Source organism: Cnephaeus nilssonii (genome assembly GCF_951640355.1).
Source record: "Cnephaeus nilssonii genome assembly, chromosome: 3".
Taxonomy (NCBI): domain Eukaryota; kingdom Metazoa; phylum Chordata; class Mammalia; order Chiroptera; family Vespertilionidae; genus Cnephaeus; species Cnephaeus nilssonii.
The window spans coordinates 69452716-69471071 of record NC_137074.1 but is presented as its reverse complement, the minus strand read 5'-3'; the positions used below and the strand labels follow the sequence as shown (position 1 = coordinate 69471071).

The following is an 18356-nucleotide window of genomic DNA, read 5'->3' as shown; positions in this document are numbered from 1 at the left end:
AGGCACCCAGCTCCCCGTGATCGAAAGCGAAAGCATGTAGGGGACCCTACACGTGCATGGTTCAATCATGCACTGGGCCGCTAGTAAATAATTATAAAACAAGCACTCTTGTGGCATGTGGCCCCATCCAAGGCAACAAATAGAATTTTGCAAGCACTCCAGAAGCACTCAACCTGCCATTCTCCTCCAATTTCTCTTTTCGCTAGGTAACTGTTATCCTCATCTTTTGTTTATATAAACTACTAGGGGCCCAGTGCATGAATTTGTGCACCTCAAAAGGAACTGTGGGCCACGAGGCTGCGGTAGGCACAGGGGCGGGTCTCGGCCCATCCTTTGCACCCCCACCCGGCCTCTCCTGCCGGGGACATGGTCCCATCTACCAGCAGCCCTGCTCCCATGGCCAACACTCCCATGTACTGACGGAGATGGCATGGCTTTCCCCCTTTGACGGCTTGGAGCCGTCAGTACGTGGGAGTGTTGGTGCCAGCAGTGGGTGTGAGCGGAGCTGGTGCTGTCAGTGGGTGCAAGTGGCTGCTGCTGCCCCGATCACCTGGGGGAGGTGGAGAAGCCCTCAGGGTGATTGGGGCCAGCAGCCACTGCTCACACCCACTGACAATGCCGAGCGATCATGACTGGCGCCAGGTGCAAGTGGGGCCAGCAGTGGCAGTGGGCATGAGCGGCAGCTTGGTTGCCGGCAGCGAGAGGCGGCTGCTGGCCCCGATCGCCCCTCAGGAGCAGGGGGAGGTGGAGAAGCCCTGAGGGGTGATTGGGGCCGGGAGTTGCCGCTTGCACCCACTGACAATGCTGTGCTATCAGGGCTGGTGCTGGGTGCCAGGTGCCAGCATCGGGTGCAAACGGGCCAGCACCAGCAGCAGGTGTGAGTGCCTGACGGGACTGTAGCATGCAGGAGCAAAGCATTTTCAGTAACCACCAGAGCTTGCCCCTATGACAGTGACCTATGCCCCGCTGTGGTCTGGCACCTGCTCCACCATCCCGCCGCGGCCAATGCCCACCATGTTCCACACTCTGCTGCCTGATGCCGATGTCCGCCATGTTCTGCACTCACCCCCTGGTTGTCAGTGCATGTCATAGTGACCAGTTGTTCGGTTGTTCCACCATTTGGCCTATTTGCATATTAGCCTTATCCTATCTAATAAAAGATTAATATGCAAATTAACCATCACTCCGTGACAAGGCAGTTCCCATAGCCACAAGATGGCGGCGCCCAGTCCTCTTAGCCCTGCCGGAGTCCCCAAGTCCGCTCAGCGGTAGCAGTCCAGGGTGTCTACCTGGGAGGCGCCTGCCCCCCACGCAGCGATCCCTTCCCAGTGGCGGCAGCCCGGGGTGTCTGGCTGGGAGGACATCACTCCATGACAAAAAAGTCGGTGCCCATGGCGATCCTGTCCAGCGGCGGCAGCTTGGGCTGGGGTCTCAGACCTGCAGGACCTTGCACCAAAGCCTTGGTGGCAGCCAGGGCTGGAGTCTCAGGCCAGCAGGGCCTCGCAACCAAGCTGCATGATCCCCTGGCCACGGCAGAGCATGGGCTGGGGTCTCAGGCTGGCAGGGCCGTGCACCCCCACCACGTGATCTTTAGGCCAGCGGCGGCAGCCAGGGCTGGGGTCTCAGGACGGCAGGGCCTCGCAATCAAACTGCATGATCCCCTGGCCACAGAGGCAGCCAGGGCTGAGGTCTCAGATTGGCAGGGCCACACACCCCTACCGCGCGATCTTCAGGCCAGAGGCAGCCAGGGCTGTGGTCTCAGACCAGCAGGGCCTCACACCAAAGCCGCACAATCCCCTGGCTGCAGTGACAGCCAGGGCTGAGGTCTCATGCCAGGAGGGCCGCACACCCCCACTGCGCAATCCCCCGGCCTCGGTGACAGCCAGGGCTGGGGTCTCAGCCTGGCCAGGGTGCGATCCCCTTCCAGTGGTGGCAGCTGGGGTCTCAACCATTGAGTCACACCAGCCAGGCAGATATGGAGGAATTTTAAATGTTTCTTTTTTAAAATATATATTTTATTGATTTTTTACAGAGAGGAAGGGAAAAGGATAGAGTGCTAGAAACATCTATGAGAGAGAAACATCGATCAGCTGCCTCCTGCACACTCCCCACTGGGTATGTGCCCTCAACCAAGGTACATACCCTTGACCGGAATCGAACCTGTGACCCTGAGTCTGCAGGCCAATGCTCCATCCACTGAGCCAAACCAGTTAGGACTGTCCAATATTCTAAAGAAAAAACCCTATTTAATAAAGAGGGAATATGCAAGGGAGGGCATTTGGGGGTGACCAGGGTTTCAGGGGAGGGCAGTTGGGGACAATCGGGCTGGCAAGGGAGCATTTAGGCGTCGATCAGGCTGGCAGGGGAGTGGTTAGGGGTTGATCAGGCTGGCGGGCAGAAGCGGTTAGGGTCAATCAGGAAGGCCGGCAGGCGAGTAGTTGGGAGCCAGCAGTCCTAGATTGTGAAAGGGATGCCCGACTGCCCCAAGGGGTCCCAGATTGGAGAGGGTGCAGGTTGGGCTGAGGGACACCCCCCTCCTGTGCACGAATTTCGTGCACCGGGCCTCTAGTATTATATAGTATAGGATAGCTTAAAAAAACCTGACCTTTAAAAAACTTCAGTGTTTAAAGATGCATTTATAATTAGTACATTTATAAAGAGTAGTATGGAAATTTCCTTATAAATACATTTTAAAAAATATATATTTTATTTATTTTTTACAGAGAGGAATAGAGAGTTAGAAACATCAATAAGAGATAAACATCGATCAGCTGCTTCCTGCACACATCCCACTGGGGATGTGCCCACAACCAAGGTACATGCCCTTGACCAGAATTGAACCCAGGACCCCTCAGTCCACAGTCAAATGCTCTATCCACTGAGCCATACTGGTTAGGGCATAAATCCATTTTTAAACACTGAAGTTTTTATAGATCAGGTTTTTCAAGCTATAATTTATATATAGTAAAATTCATTCTAAAAATAAACATTTAGCCTGGCCTGTATGGCTCAGTGGTTGAGCGTTAACCTATGAACCAGGAGGTCGTGGTTTGATTTCCTGTCAGGGCACATACCTGGGTTATGGGCTTGATACCAAGTAGGGAGTGTATATATTCTTGTAATATTTAGTTTACTGTGTATATTCTTGTAATATTTTGTTAGATTATACATATATATTGGATTTTCTCTGCTTTTGCAAATGATTTTTAAAACTTTAATGTCTATTTTTGTATTATATAGAATTGATATGTGTATATTGAACTTCTTGTATCCTGAGTTGAGAGTTAATAGTTCCAATAACCCTTTGTAGATTGTTTTAGGTTTTATATAGATGTTCATGTCATCTGTGCATAAAGATAACTTTCTTTTTTTCTAATCTATCTGTACTTTCTTATTATTGTTTGTTGCTCTGGCTATGTCCCTTGGTATAGTGTTAAATATGAGTGGTAAGAGCAGACACGTTTGCCTTTTCCAGATCTTAGGAAGAAGCCTTCAGTTTTTCACCATTTAGTATGTTGTTAGCTGTAGATTGTTTTATAGATGCCCTTTTTCAAGTTGAAGAAATTCTTTTCCTACTTTTTTCCAAAAAATTTTCTTATTAATGGAACTGAATTAATGCTTTTCTGTATGCATTGCGGTGATTATATCTTTTTCTTCTTTAATCTGTTAATGTGCTAAATTACATTATTTTCAAATGTTGAATTAATCTTGCATTCCTGGATATATAACAGTTGGTCATGATCCATTTACTTTCTCCATATTGCTGCTGTTTTCTTTTTCTAGCTTTACTAAGCTATAGCTGACATATGACATTGTGTACTTTTAAGGTATACAACGTGATGATTTGATATATGTACTTACTGAGAAACAGTTACCACAATAAGGTTAGTTATCACATCCATTATCTCACAAAATTAACATTTTTTGTGGTGAGAACTTTTAATATTTACTTTATGAGCCACTGTCAAGTATACAATATATTATTGTAATTATGTTCACCATGCTGTACATTAGATCCCCAGTTTCTTTCCTTCGACCCCTTTATTTCTTTGCCCTCCACTGCTCTTACAACCACCAATCTCCTCTATGTTTCTGTGAGCTTTATTTTTTTTTTTAGCACCCACATGTAAATGAAATCATACAGTATTTATCTATCTAGCTTATTTCACTTAGCACAATGCCCTCTGGGTTAATCCATGTTGTTGCAAATAGCAGGATTTCCCTCTTTCTTATGGATGAATAGTATTCCAGTGTATATGTATATGATGCGTGCGTGTTTGTCCAACAATTTATTTTATTTTTTTTGGCGTTTTTCCCCTCATTATTTTTTATTATATGTGTACATATCTTACCTTTGCCCCCCTAACCCCACTCCCATACATGCCCTCACCCCCCAAATGTTTTGCGTCCATTGGTTATGCTTATATGCATGCATACAAGTCCTTCCGTTAATCTCTTATCTCCCCCACCTCTCCCTAAACTTCCCGCTATAATGTGACAGTCTGTTTGATGCTTTACTGCCTCTGTATCAATCTTTTTGTTCATCAGTTTATAATGTTCCTTATTATCCATAAATGAGTGAGATCATGTGCTATTTTTCTTTCATTGAATGGCATATTTCACTTAGCATAATGTTCTCCAGTTCCATCCAGGTTGCTGCAAATGGTAAGAATTCCTTCTTTTTTATGGCAGCATAGTATTCCATTGTATAGATGTACCATAGTTTTCTGATCCAGTCATCTGCTGACGGGCACCTAGGCTGTTTCCAAATTTTAGCTATTGTAAATTGTGCTGCTATGAACATAGGGTGCATATATCCTTTCTGATTGGTGTTTCCAGTTTCTTAGGATATATTCCTAGGAGTGGGATTACTGGGTCAAATGGGAGTTCCATTTTTAGTTTTTTGAGGAAACTTCATACTGTTCTCCACAGTGGTTGCACCAATCTGCATTCCCACCAGCAGTGCACAAGGGTTCCTTTTTCCCCCTCATCCTTGCCAACACTTGTCACTTGTTGATTTGTTGATAATAGCCATTGTGACAGGTGTGAGATGGTACCGCATTGTTGTTTTGATTTGCATCTCTCGGATAATTAGTGACTTTGAGCATGTTTTCATGTGTCTCTTGGCCTTCCTTCTGTCTTCTTTCAAAAAGATTCTATTTAGGTCCGTTGCCCATTTTTTTATAGGATCATTTATCTTCCTTTTATTAAGGTGCATAAGTTGCCTGTAGATGTTGGAGATTAAATCTTTATCAGTGATAACATTTGCAAATGTGTTCTCCCATACAGTGGGCTTTCTTGTTGTTTTGTTGATGGTTTCTTTTGCTGTGAAAAAGCTTTTTATTTTGATGTAGTCCCATTTGTTTATTTTCTTTTTAGCTTCCATTGCCCTAGGAGCAGTACCAGTGAAGAAGTTCTTTCGGCATATGTCTGAGATTTTGCTGCCTGTGGATTCCTCTAGTATTTTTATGGTTTCCCGTCTTATGTTTAAGTCCTGTATCCATTTTGAGTTTATTTTTGTGTATGGTGTAAGTTGGTCATCTAGTTTCATTTTTTTTGCATGTATCTGTCCAATTTTCCCAACACCATTTATTGAAGAGACTGTCTTGACTCCATTGTATGTTCATGCCTCCTTTGTCAAATATTAATTGAATTGCACATAGTGGTTTGGGTGATATCTGGATTCTTAATTCTTTTCCATTGGTCTATATGTCTGTTCTTGTGCCAGTACCAGGTTGTTTTGAGAACAGTGGCTTTATAATACAGCTTGAAATCTGGTATTGAGATCCCTCCTACTTTATTCTTCTTTCTCAGGATTGCTGTGGCTATTCAGGGTCTTTTTTTAACCCAGATGAATTTTTGAGAGTTCTTTCTAGGTCTGTGAAATATGCCATTGGTATTTTAATGGGGAGTGCATTGAATCTGTAGATTGCTTTGGGTAGTGTGGACATTTTAATGATATTGATTCTACCAATCCATGAACGTGGTATGTTCTTCCATCTGTTTACATCAGTGATGGTGAACCTATGACACGCATGTCAGCACTGACACGCTTAGCCATTTCTGATGACACGCGGCCATGGAGGCGGCCGCATGCCGAGGATGAAACATTTGCTCCTCCTGAGGATGAAACGTTTGCGACTAGAGTCTTGGAGTTAACTTCAAGACTCTAGTCACAAACGTTTCATCCTTCCCTATTAGACACTCTGTGCTGGAGGTCTGTAGGCCAAAACAACAGAAGTCCGGCACAGAGCATCTAGTTCTGGGACTTCCGGTTAAGCCGGGATCATTGCCCTCACTTCCGCCAGCAGAGCAGGGAGCAGCGGAACGCAGCGGGGGACGCATCTCTGGGGGCCCTGCCATTACCAGTAACTAAAGAACAGTTAACCACAGCAACCATTATCTACTGTTCTGGGGTGTCATGGATTTCTAAGCCATCATTACTGAGATAAGTGACAGGGAGGCTGGGAGAGGTGAGGGTTTGTGGCGTGCTATGGGTGCTGTTTCCCGCCATTAGAAATAGCGGCAGCCATTTTAATTCACATAAGGAACACCATCTTGCTCCATAGTGCAGACTCCATTTCACCACTATTACTGTTGTGCATCCTTATTAACCCCTATTTCTGCTTATTAACCCTGCCCTTTCCTAAAAGACAGTTATATGCACCATTTTGTGGTTAGTTAGGCTAGTTAACCCCTAATTGCCTGCAGGCCTAACAAGCTATCTATAATTCTATCTTCTGTCACTGCCCCCCTGATGGAGAACCCAAAAAATAAAAAACTAAGGTTAAGTAAAGGAAGTGGTAGTAGCAGTGGCCGACCCTTTCAAGAGACATGGACTGAGATGTATGGCTTTATAGAAAAAAATGGCAGTTCATTTTGTGTTCTATGTACTGAAATGGTAGTAAGCAGAACGTGGAATATAAATAGACATTTTGAAACTAATCATTCCCAGCTCTTGGAAAAAAGTGAGGATGAAAGGAAGGAATACATTTCCAGGCAGCTACACCTTTATAAGAGCCAATCTAATTCCATCCTTAAATTTATGAAAGGCTCTACAAATTTAACATCTGCAAGTTTGAGCATTGCTCACTCTATAGCTCAGCATGGAAAAGCGCTCAGTGAGGGAGAATTTATTAAAGAAACTCTCCTAAGATGTGCACCAGTTCTATTTCACGATATGCAGAATAAAGATGCAATTATTAAGAGAATATCTGAGTTACCACTCAGTAGAAATATCATAAAAGACCGAATAATGAGACTGAACACAAACGTACAACATCAATTAAAGAGAGACATAAGGAAGTGTAAATATTTTTCGGTCTCTCTTGATGAAACTACTGATGTCACATCACATGCTCAGTTGGCCATTATTGGTTGATATTCTGATGGTCTCACAATGAGAGAAGAGTTGATAAAGTTAGTATCAGTGTCAACAAGTAAATCAGGAAGCGAAATATGTAAGGTTGTAATACAAACATTTCGTGACCTAAGCATTGATATCTCTAAAATTGTGTTGGTGACGACAGATGGGGCACCAAATATGGTGGGGGAAAAAGTCGGATTTGTCAAATTGTTTACAGAAGCTATTGGACATCCGATTGTGCCTTTTCATTGTATTACCCATCAGGAGGCTTTATGTGCCAAGGCAGGATTCACCGACTTAAACGACTTAATGTCAGTTGTTACAAAAATAGTTAATTTAATAGCTGCTCGCCCCCTTCACAAGCGAGAATTTTCGGCACTTTTACTGGAGGTTGATTCCACCTACAGTGGACTGCTGATGTACAATAATGTAAGATGGCTGAGCTGAGGCAAAGTTCTTGAGCGCTTTGTGGAGTGCTTTGAAGAAATTAAGGTATTTCTTGACGATAAGGATCTGGGAAACTCCTCAGCTTAATGATGATAAGTGGGTCAACACCCTGATGTTTTTTACAGATCTCTCTGTTCATATTAATGAACTGAACTTAAAGTTACAAGGTTTTGGCAAAAGTATTGACGTTATGTTTGGATACATAAAAGCTTTTGAAAGTAAAGTTAAAATTTTCAAGTGAGATGTAGAAACTAAAACTTATAAGTATTTTCCTTGAGTAACAAAGTATTTTGAGAAGGCCAGTGCAGCTGTACAAAATGAAATGGAACTCTTGCATATGAAGTACCTTCATGTTTTAGACTTGTTACTTGACCAGTTTAGTGATAGATTTAGTCAATTTAGAAGTCTAGAACAGACCATGAAAATAATTAAGTATCCTGATGTAGTAGTCTACAGTAGTTTGGAATTAAATGGTTTCCAATGGATGCAAATTGATGATTTGGAGATGCAACTTGCAGAATTTCAAGACAGTATCTGGGCTCAGGTGTTTGTCGACTTGAGGTCAATGCTTGAGAATCTGGAAAGGTGCCGCTTGGAGAATCAAGAGGAGTGCCTCTACGAACAGGAAATTTGGAGTGCCTGGAACCGACCACCAGACACTTTTAGCACCCTGAAAAATATAGCAATGGCTTTACTCACAATTTTTCCCTCTACATACTTTTGTGAGGCCTTATTCTCAGCGTTCAATAATATCAAAACCAACAAAAGAAACAGATTGACAGATGAAGTTAGTAGTGCTTGCTTGGGCCTGAAGTGTACAAAATACCAACCTTCAATTGAAGATTTAGCCAATGAAATTCAGCAACAAAAAAGTCACTAATAGGCAGGTTAGTTAAAGAATTTCCCCTCCCCCTCACTTATCTTAGTTCACGGCACCCCACACAAGCTAAATAATATCAAGACCAACAAAAGAAACCGACTGACGGATGAACAAAGAAGTCACTAAGCAGGTAAGTTAAATATTTAGTTTTTGGTTTATTAAATACAATTATGTATAACAATTATACATTTATGTTATTTAAACTATAAATATCGCGAAATAATGTTTTTTCCTCAAAGTGACACACTACCCAAGTTATGCTCAGTTTTTTGGCGAAGTTTGACACACCAAACTCAAAAGTTTTCCCATCACTGGTTTACGTCTTCCTCTATCTCTTTTTTTAGTGTCCTGTAGTTTTCCGTATATAGGTCTTTTACCTCCTTAGTTAAGTTTATTCCTAGGTATCTTAATTTTTTTGGTCTGATGGTAAATGGGATTGCTTTTTTAGTCTCTCTTTCTGTAAGTTCACTATTGGTGTATAGAAATGCCATAGATTTCTTGGCGTTTATTTTGTATCCTGCTACATTGTCGAATTCATTTATTAACTTTGTTAGTTTTTTTGATGGCATCTTTCGGGTTTTTTATGTACAATATCTTGTCATCTGCAATAAGGACAGCTTTACTTCTTCTTTTCCAATTTGGATGCCTTGTATTTCTTCTTCTTGTCTGATGGCAATGGCTAATACTTCCAGTACTATGTCAAACAGGAGTGGTGAGAGTGGGCATCCCTATCTTGTTCCTATTCTTAGGGGAAATGTTTTTAGTTTTTGCCTATTGAGAATGATGTGAGCTGTGGGTTTATCATATATAGCTTTTATTATGTTGAGGTATGATCCTTCTATTCCCACCCTGTTGAGAGTTTTTATCAAGAAAGGGTGTTGGATTTTGTCAAATGCTTTTTCTGCATCAATTGATATGACTATGTCATTTTTATCTCTCAATTTGTTTATGTGATGTATCACGTTTATTGATTTGCAGATATTGTACCATCCTTGCATTACTGGGATAAATCCTACTTGGTCATGGTGTATGATCTTTCTGATGTACTGTTGGATCCGATTTGCTAAAATTTTGTTGAGGATTTTGGCATCTATGTTCATGAGGGATATTGGTCTGTAATTCTCTTTCATTATGTTGTCTTTATCTGATTTTCGTTTTAGGGTGATGCTGGTTTCATAGAAGGGGATTGGAAGTGTTCCTTCCTCTTGAATTTTTTGGAATAGTCTGAGGAGGATAGGTTTTAGTTCTTCTTGAATGTTTGGTAAAACACCCCTGTGAAACCGTCTGGCCCTGGGGTTATGATTGCCGGAAGCTTTTTGATGACTGCTTCAATTTCTTCCTTAGTTATTGGCCTATTGAGCTGTTTAGATTCTTCCTGATTGAGTTTTGGAAGGTTATATTTTTCTAGGAATATGTCCATTTCCTCCAGGTTGTCCATTTTGTTGAAATAAAGTTGTTCGTAGTGTTGTTTTTTTTTAACAATCCGTAGTGTTTTTTTAAACAATCCTTTGTATTGTTGGGTCTGTTGTTATTTCACCTCTTTCATTTCTGATTTTCTTTATTTGGGTCCTGTCTCTTTGCTTCTTGGTGATCATGGCTACAGGTTCATCAATCTTGTTTATCCTTTCAAAGAACCAGTTCTTGGTTGTTGATCTTTTGTATTGTTTCTTTGGTCTTTATGTTATTTATCTCTGCTCTGATCTTTATTATTTCCTTCCTTCTGCTTACACTGGGATTTTCTTGTTGCTCTATTTCCAACTCTTTTAGTTGTATGGTTAGGTAGTTTATTAACATTGTTTCTTGTTTTTTGCAGTAGGCTTGTAGAGTTAGGAACTTCCCTCTCAAGACTGCTTTCACTGTGTCCCATAGATTTTGGATTGTTGTGTTTTCATTGTCATTTGTTGCCATGATGTTTTTTTATTTCTTCCTTGATCTCTCTGGTAACCCAGTCATTGTTTAGTAGCATGCTGTTTAGTCTCCATGTATTAGACTTTTTGGGATTGTTTTTGTTGTAGTTGATTTCCAGTTTTATGCCACTGTAATCTGAGAAGATGCTTCGTCTGATTTCTATCTTCTTGAATTTGAAGAGACTTTGCCTGTGTCTCAGCATATGGTCTATCTTTGTAAATGACCCATGTGCACTTGAGAAGAATGTATATTCTGTGGCTTTGGGGTGAAATGTTCTGAAGATGATAATTAATTCCATCTGGTCTAATGAGTCATTTAGGATTGATGTTTCTTTGCTGATTTTTTGTTTAGAGGATTTGTCCAATGGTGATAGTAGGGTATTAAAGTCTCCTACTATGAGTGTATTGCTGTCAATCTCTTCCTTGATGTCCTCCAGGAGGTTTTCTTTTAATGTATTTGGGTGCTCCTGTATTGGGTGCGTGTATGTTTACCAGAGTTATTTCTTCTTGTTGGATTGCTCCCTTTAGTATTCTGAAGTGGCCTTCCTTATCTCTTGTTGTGTCTTTCACTTTGAGATCTAATTTGTCAGATATAAATATTGCTACTCCACCTTTTTTTTTCATTTCCATTTGCCTGAAAAACCTTTTCCCATCCTTTCACCCTCAGTCTGTGTGCATCTTTTTTCCTGAGGTGCATTTCTTGTAGACAGCAGATATATGGGTCTTATTTTCTTATCCAATCCGTTACCCTGTGTCTTTTGATTCGGGCATTTAATCCATTTACATTTAAAGTTATTATTGATAGGTACTTATTTGTCGCCATTTTTATTCTTTACCCCTGTGTTCCTTCTTCGCTCCCTCTCTCTCTCTATATTTTTACAGCAGACCCTTTAGCATTTCTTGCATTGCTGGTTTGGTGGTGATAAATTCCCTTAGTCCTTTTTTGTCTGTGAAGCTCCTGATTTCATCTTCAATTTTGATTAATAGCCTTGCTGGGTACAGTATTCTTGGATCTGAATCCCTTCCTTTGCATGACTTTGTATATTTCATTCCATTCCCTTCTGGCCTGATGAATTTCTGTTGAGAAATCAGTTGCTAGTCTGATGGGGGTTCCTTTGTATGTAACTTTCTGTCTCTCTCTGGCTGCTTTTAAGATTCTTACTTTGTCGTTGGTGTTTGCCGATTTAATTATAATGTGCCTTGGCATCGGTCTTTTGGGGTTCATTTTGCTTGAGACTCTGTGAGCTTCTTGATTTGTGTGGATTTTTTTTCCCTATATCAGGGAAGTTTTCTGTCATTATTTCTTCAAACAGGTTTTCTATTTCTTGCTCAGTTTTTTACTCCTTCTGGAATCCTTATTATGCAGATGTTGTTTTGTTTCCTGTTGTCCCAAAGTTCCCTTAGGCTCTCCTCCTGCTTTTTAATTTTTTTTTCTAGAAGCTGCTCTGATTGGGTATTTTTTCCCCACCTTGTCTTGTAGCTCACTGATGCGATCCTCTGCTTTTTCTAGTCTACTCTTGATGCCTTCTATTGATTTATTTACAGCAGTGATGTCATTTTTCATTTCTTCTTGGTTCTTCTTCATTTCCTCTTGTTTCTTACTCATATTGTCGAATTTGTCTTCCATTCTTTTCAGCCACCTTATGACCATTTCTCTGAATTCTTTCTCTGATAGGTTGCTTGCCTCTAATTCGTTTAATTCCTTTTCTGGTGATGCCTGCTTTTCTTTCACATGTGGGCTGTTTCTTTGTCTCCCCATGGTCTCTCTTCTCCGGATGTCTGATTATGTAGTTCTTTCTCTCCTTATCCTAGGCGAAATCTGACCTTTCTGTGGTGGGGCTCAGAGCTCCTCCTAATCCACGTGTTTGTGCCAATTGGGCCCGGTGTTCTAGGGCTCGCAGCTGTTTGGTGGTTGCCATAATTGTAGCTTTTCAAGCCTCCAACAAGATCCACTTTCCCTTTCAAAATGGCGTGGTCTCCGCGTCTGAGCCCACAGTTCCGTTAGAGGACCCAACAGCAGTGGGGGCTGGTCAGGGAAACCCCGTCTAGCAGTACCCCACCTTCTCCTGGAGCACAGCTCTCCCTTAACTCACCAACAAATACTCCCCGTGCTACCCTCAGCTGTTCTTTCTTTCTCCTCCGGGACAAGGCTTGGGACTCATCGGTCTATTCAGCCGCCATTTTTTTCCTGAATCCTGTGTTGGCGTTTTCTTCTTTTTTTATTTTCAAAGCTTTATTGTTTCTCTGTGTCTCTGTGATTCTCCGAGACATGGGTGGTTGGTCACATCTCCCAAGTAGAGCACCTCGATGAAAGATATCAGTTGTCCTGGTTTCTCTCTCCCTAGGAAAAACCCTGAAGACGACTAAGTATCTAAAGCAGAAAGACTTTGAGTTCCTGTCCCTCTACGGCACCAGAAAGCCTGTGACAGGATCAGAACTGCCACCTAGGCATAGTCCCAAATCATGCTGTGGTCTCAAGGGAAGATCCAACATTTTCTTTATCTACTAGTCCATTGATAAACACTTGGGCTGCTTCCATGTTTTGGTTACTATAAATAATATGGCAGTGAACATGGGGATATAATCATCATTCAAAATGAGATTTTATTTCCTTTGCCTATATAATACATACCCAGAAGTGGCATTGCTGGATCAATGTTGTTTTTAATTTTTAAGAAATCGCCATACTCTTTCCTCTAGTGCAGTGATGGGCAACCTTTTGAGCGTGGTGTGTCAAACTTCACCAAAAAACTGAGCATAACTCGGGTAGTGTGTCACTTTGAGGAAAAAACATTATTCCGCAAATGTTTCATCCTCAGGAGCAGCAAATGTTTCATCCTCGGCATGCGGCCGCCTTAGTGGCCGCATGTCATCAGAAATGGCTACGCATGTCAGTGCTGACACGCGTGTCATAGGTTCGCCATCACTGCTCTAGTGGCTCTGTCATACATTCTCACCAATAGTGTATAAAGTTCCTTTTTCTCAATATCCTGGCCTGCACTTACTATCTTTTTCCTTAATATTTTTGAGGTAATATATCATTGTGGTTTTATTTGCATTTTCCTGATTATTGGTAATATTAAGCACCTTTTTCATGTACTTATTGGCTATTTTATATCTTATATGGAAAAATGTTTATTCAAGTCCTAGTCTGATTTTTAAAATTACAATATTTGTTCTTTTGCTATTGAGTTGTATGGGTGCCTTACATATTTTGTATATTAACCCCTAATCAGATATATAATTTGCAAATATTTTCTCCCATTCAGTAAATAGGTTGCCATTTAATTTTGTTGACTGTTTCTTTTGCTATACAGAAGCATTTAAATTTGATGTATTTCCGACTTGTTTGTTTTTCCTTTTGTTGCTTGTACTTTTAGTGTCAAATCCAGAAAATTGTTGCCAGTCCAATGTCAAGGCAATGTTGCTTTTCTTTTGCTCTTTTCAAAGTTCTACTTTTACCTTTGATGTTTGTAAATTTAATTAAAATGCTTCTAGTGTAGTACTTTTGGGGTACAACCCATTTGCAGCTCTTGAGCCTCCTAAATCTGAATATTTATTTCTTACCCTAAGTTTGGTAAAGGGACAATCTCAGAGAGAATGGGGGAAGGACAAAAGGGGGTGCGGGAAGAGATTAACCATAGAACTTACATCGTATTTGTATAACCCATGGACACAGACAATAGTGCATTAAAGGCCTGGGGGTGGGGGCAGAGAGGTGAAGTGGGTCAATGTGGTCAAAGATCCTGCCCCCATGTGGACACAAGATGGCCAGCAGGGAGGGCAGTTGGGAGGGACCAGGCCTGCAAGGGAGGGCAGTTGGGGGCAATCTAGCCTGCAGGGGAGGGCAGTTAAGGGTGACCAGGCCATCAGAGGAGGGAAGTTGGGGGTGACCAGGCCTGCAGGGAAGGGCAGTTGGGTGGGACCCAGGCCTGCAAGGGAGAGCAGTTGCGGGGGAACAGGCCTGCAGGGGAGGGCAGTTAGGGGTGACCAGGCCAGCAGAGAAGGGAAGTTGGGGGTGACTGGGCCTGCAGGGAAGGGCAGTTGGGTGGGACCCAGGCCTGCAGGGGACAGCAGTTGTGGGGGAACAGGCCTGCAGTAGAGGGCAGTTAGGGGTGACCAGGCCTAAAGGGGAGGGCAGTTAGGGGAAAACATGCTGGCAGGGGAGCAGTTAGGCATCAATCAGGCTGGCATGGGAGTGGTTAGGGGGTGATCAGGCTGGCAGGCAGAAGCAATTAGGGGCAATCAGGAAGGCAGGCAGGCGAGCAGTTGGGAGCCAGCAGTCCTGGATTGTGAGAGGGATGTCCGACTGCCCGTTTAGGCCCGATCCCACCAGGATCGGGCCTAAACGGGCAGTCGGACATCCCTCGAGGGTTCCCAGATTGGAGAGGGTGCAGGCTGGCATGAGGGACACTCTCCATCCCCCAACCCCCATGCATGAATTTCGTGCACCAGGCCTCTAGTTAAAAAATAACTGTACATAAGCAATAAATATATACATAATTTTTTTAAATAAAAGAAAGTACCTAGTTAAAAAGAAAAAAAAACACTTTCTGTTCCGTTCTCTTTCATTTGCAATTTCCATATATATTGGATCTTTTGTCCCATAAGTTCCATAATTTTTTTCACTCTTTTTCACTCTCTGTTCTTTTTTCTCTAACTAGGTAATTTCAAATGATCTGCCTTTGAGTTCACTGGTTCTTCTCTTTGTTGAGACTGTTGTTGAAGCTTTCTATTAAATTCTTCATTTTATTCAGTGATTCTCCAGCTCTAGGATTTCTGGGTGTTTTGTTGTTGATTTTTTTTTTTTTAAGAATTTTTTAAAAATGTATTTTATTGATTTTTTTACAGAGAGGAAGAGAGAGGAATAGAGAGTTAGAAACATCGATGAGAGAGAATCATTGATCAGCTGCCTCTTGCACACCCCCTACTGGGGATGTGCCCGCAACCAAGGTACATGCCCTTGACTGGAATCGAACCTGGGACCTTTCAGTCCACAGGCCAACGCTCTATCCACTGAGCCAAACCAGTTTTGGCTGTAGTTGATTTTTAATGGTTTCTGTTTCTCTGTTGAACTTCTAATTTTGTTGGTGCATTGTTTTCCTAATTTCACTTAGTTTTCTGTATGCTTTTGTAATTCACTGAACTTCTTTGAAAGGATTATTCTGAATTCTTTGTCAGATAGTTCAAATCTCCATTTTTTTATGATCACTTAGAGGTTTATTACTTTTGGTGATGTCATATTATCTGGTCATGGTGTATGATGACTTATCATATCTGATTCTTCATGATATTTGTGTCCATGTGCAGGTATCTGCACATTTGAGTATGTGGTTTCCTCTTGCTGACTTTGTTTTGGTAGAGAAAGACCTTTATGAGTCAGCTCAGCTTTGGGGAGTACTGGATGAGTCACCTGGTAGTGTCAGAAGGGAGGTAGAGATTCCTATTGTGTTCTCTACCTATTTGAAGCCACAGCAGCTTCAAGGTTGGGAGTGGGGTGCTGCTGGCTGGGCTCCATGGTTGGGTAGGGCTTGTAGCTGTGCTCCATGTTCAAGTGGGACAGCTGGGTGGGCTCCCTGGTCAGGGGGCCAGTGGCTATTTTCTACAGTTAGGTAAGGCCACTAGCTATGCTCTGTAGTCACCTCTGGTCAGGCAGGTTCACAGGTTTTCATCCTTGGTAGAGCATTGCCACCAGTGGGAATGGACAAGGCTGCAGGCTATGCTCTGTAGTTGCTTCTCATTGGGTGCGGCCTAAGGCTGTGCTCCCTGACCAGATGGTACCACCATCTGGACTTCACATTCAGGTGGGGCCATAGGCCAGGCTTCATGATCAGATGGATCTTCAGGCTGTACTCTGAGATCAGGTAGGGCTGCAAGCTGTGCCCTAAAGTTTGGCAAGGCTGCAGGCTGAGTTTTGTGTTCAGGTAAGCTGTTGACTACTCTCTGCTATTGGTTGAGGTTGCTGGCTTAGGTGGTTCTTATTAAATTTGAGCTCTTGAGGACATGGATAAGGGTGGGGCCTACCTGAAAAAGAGCTCAGAGGAGACTTACTAGAGTTTAGTTAAGGAGAGAATCTTATCACTGGATTTCTGCTCTGTATTCCTAAGAGAAATTGATTCACAGTTTTCTTTTTGTATTGTCTTTGTCCGGATTTGCTATCTTATGTTATGACAATATTTGCTTAGTGTTTCGTCTATTTAACAAATCTTGCTACTTTTCCCTTAATTTTTTTCTAATTTTCTGTGTTGCTGTTATGCCAGTTTCTTTCTCCCTTTTTTTAAATCACTTGTCAGTAAATGAATTTAATTTTCTTAGAATAATTATTGGTAAGATGATTCTATGGAGTGGGAAGACCTAGGAGGAGTTTTAGTTTTGCTTGTTTTTTACAATACACAGATTTCTTTTTTCCCCACTACTATACAGCATTTTTGTAAATAAGCTAGTTGTGTTAATATTTTGAATATGAAATCTAGTAATTCTACTTGCCTCTTAATTCCAATGAAAATAACAATATTGAGTTGTCATTGTTGGTGGTTTTGTTTGTTCATTCATTTTCCTTTTTTTTTTTCTTTTAAATTATTTCCAGAAGGAAGAGAAGAAAATACTTAGCCATGCTGATACCAGAAATCTTGTCTTACTTTGATATTGACTGTAACAATTTTTTTCCACTTGCAGTTATAAAGAGTTGATGTCTCTGAAAAGAACTGATACTGATATAAGACCGGAGATCAATTTAAAATTTAGTACAAAAGGTAATATTTTATTTTTATATGCCTCCTATTGAAAAGTGTGTTAAAGTTTTTTACTTACTCTGTACAGAGTATCATGCCATTAACAACCATGTGTATCATGCCATTAACAGCCATGTGTTTGTCATTCATTGGCAAGCATTTACACTAGCAAGCATTACTTGATATAGGTTAGAATTTATGGACAGAAAGATCAGCAGTTGTATGGGTCTCACAGTACATTGATATTCTATAGAGAGCTTCACTAATCTAGTACATAGCTGTGACTTCACAATGATATTGGGCTTCAGCAGATTCTCTACCAATCCTCCCTTGTTGCATTCCCTTTTAACAGAGCAAAATGGAAGGAATGAACATTTTGGATTCAAGACCAAGTGGTCTAAACTCAGTTAGTAGCTGTTTAGGAATATGTGCTGGGAAATGCCAGCTACTCCGTACATGGAAACCTTAAGGGATCCTGGTCCCATGGAAGAATAGGCTGGTGGCACTTCTTCTTGCTAAGGGGAATGGTTGTCCCTGATCCCAGCCTTATTTGGCAAACCACAGCAACCTTTATGGGTCATTTTCTTTGTAACCTTGCTTGCCTTCACAGTGTATATCAAGTAAGAATATTCATTTAAAATTCTCTGAAACACAGGATAAAATAATAAAGCTGAATTTTATGATAAATATAATTTTATATTAATACAACAAATACACCATTATTTACAACATTCTTACTACTTTCTAATTCATCTCAGTTTACTTTTCTTCATTGGAAGGGCTACAAAACCAGAAAAATACCGAACAGTTCAATTTCATGCCTTACTCCATTTCATTGATGAAATACCCACTTAGTCATTACTCTTTTTTGAGAGCATAAGAACATGAGGTCGATTACATAAGTGTGTCTCAGAATTTAATAGCTATTTATATCATCTGGTGATTTTGTTATAATGTTAGGTAGCCAATTCAGTTGCTCTGGGGTGTGGCCTAAGAGTTTCCTTTTCTAACAGGCTTCCGTATGG

The 18356-nt window shown here is 41.6% G+C and overlaps 1 protein-coding gene across 5 annotated transcripts in view; it reads left to right on the top strand.

Annotated features, from left to right (window-relative positions):
- Positions 1 to 18356, top strand: part of DZIP3 (DAZ interacting zinc finger protein 3) — a 136633-nt gene that overhangs the window by 52069 nt on the left and 66208 nt on the right. For all 5 annotated transcript variants that reach the window (XM_079766465.1, XM_079766464.1, XM_079766463.1 and 2 more), the window contains one exon: positions 17276 to 17352. In XM_079766465.1, the coding sequence (XP_079622591.1) occupies positions 17276 to 17352 (77 nt within the window). The remainder of the gene's footprint in view (positions 1 to 17275; positions 17353 to 18356) is intronic.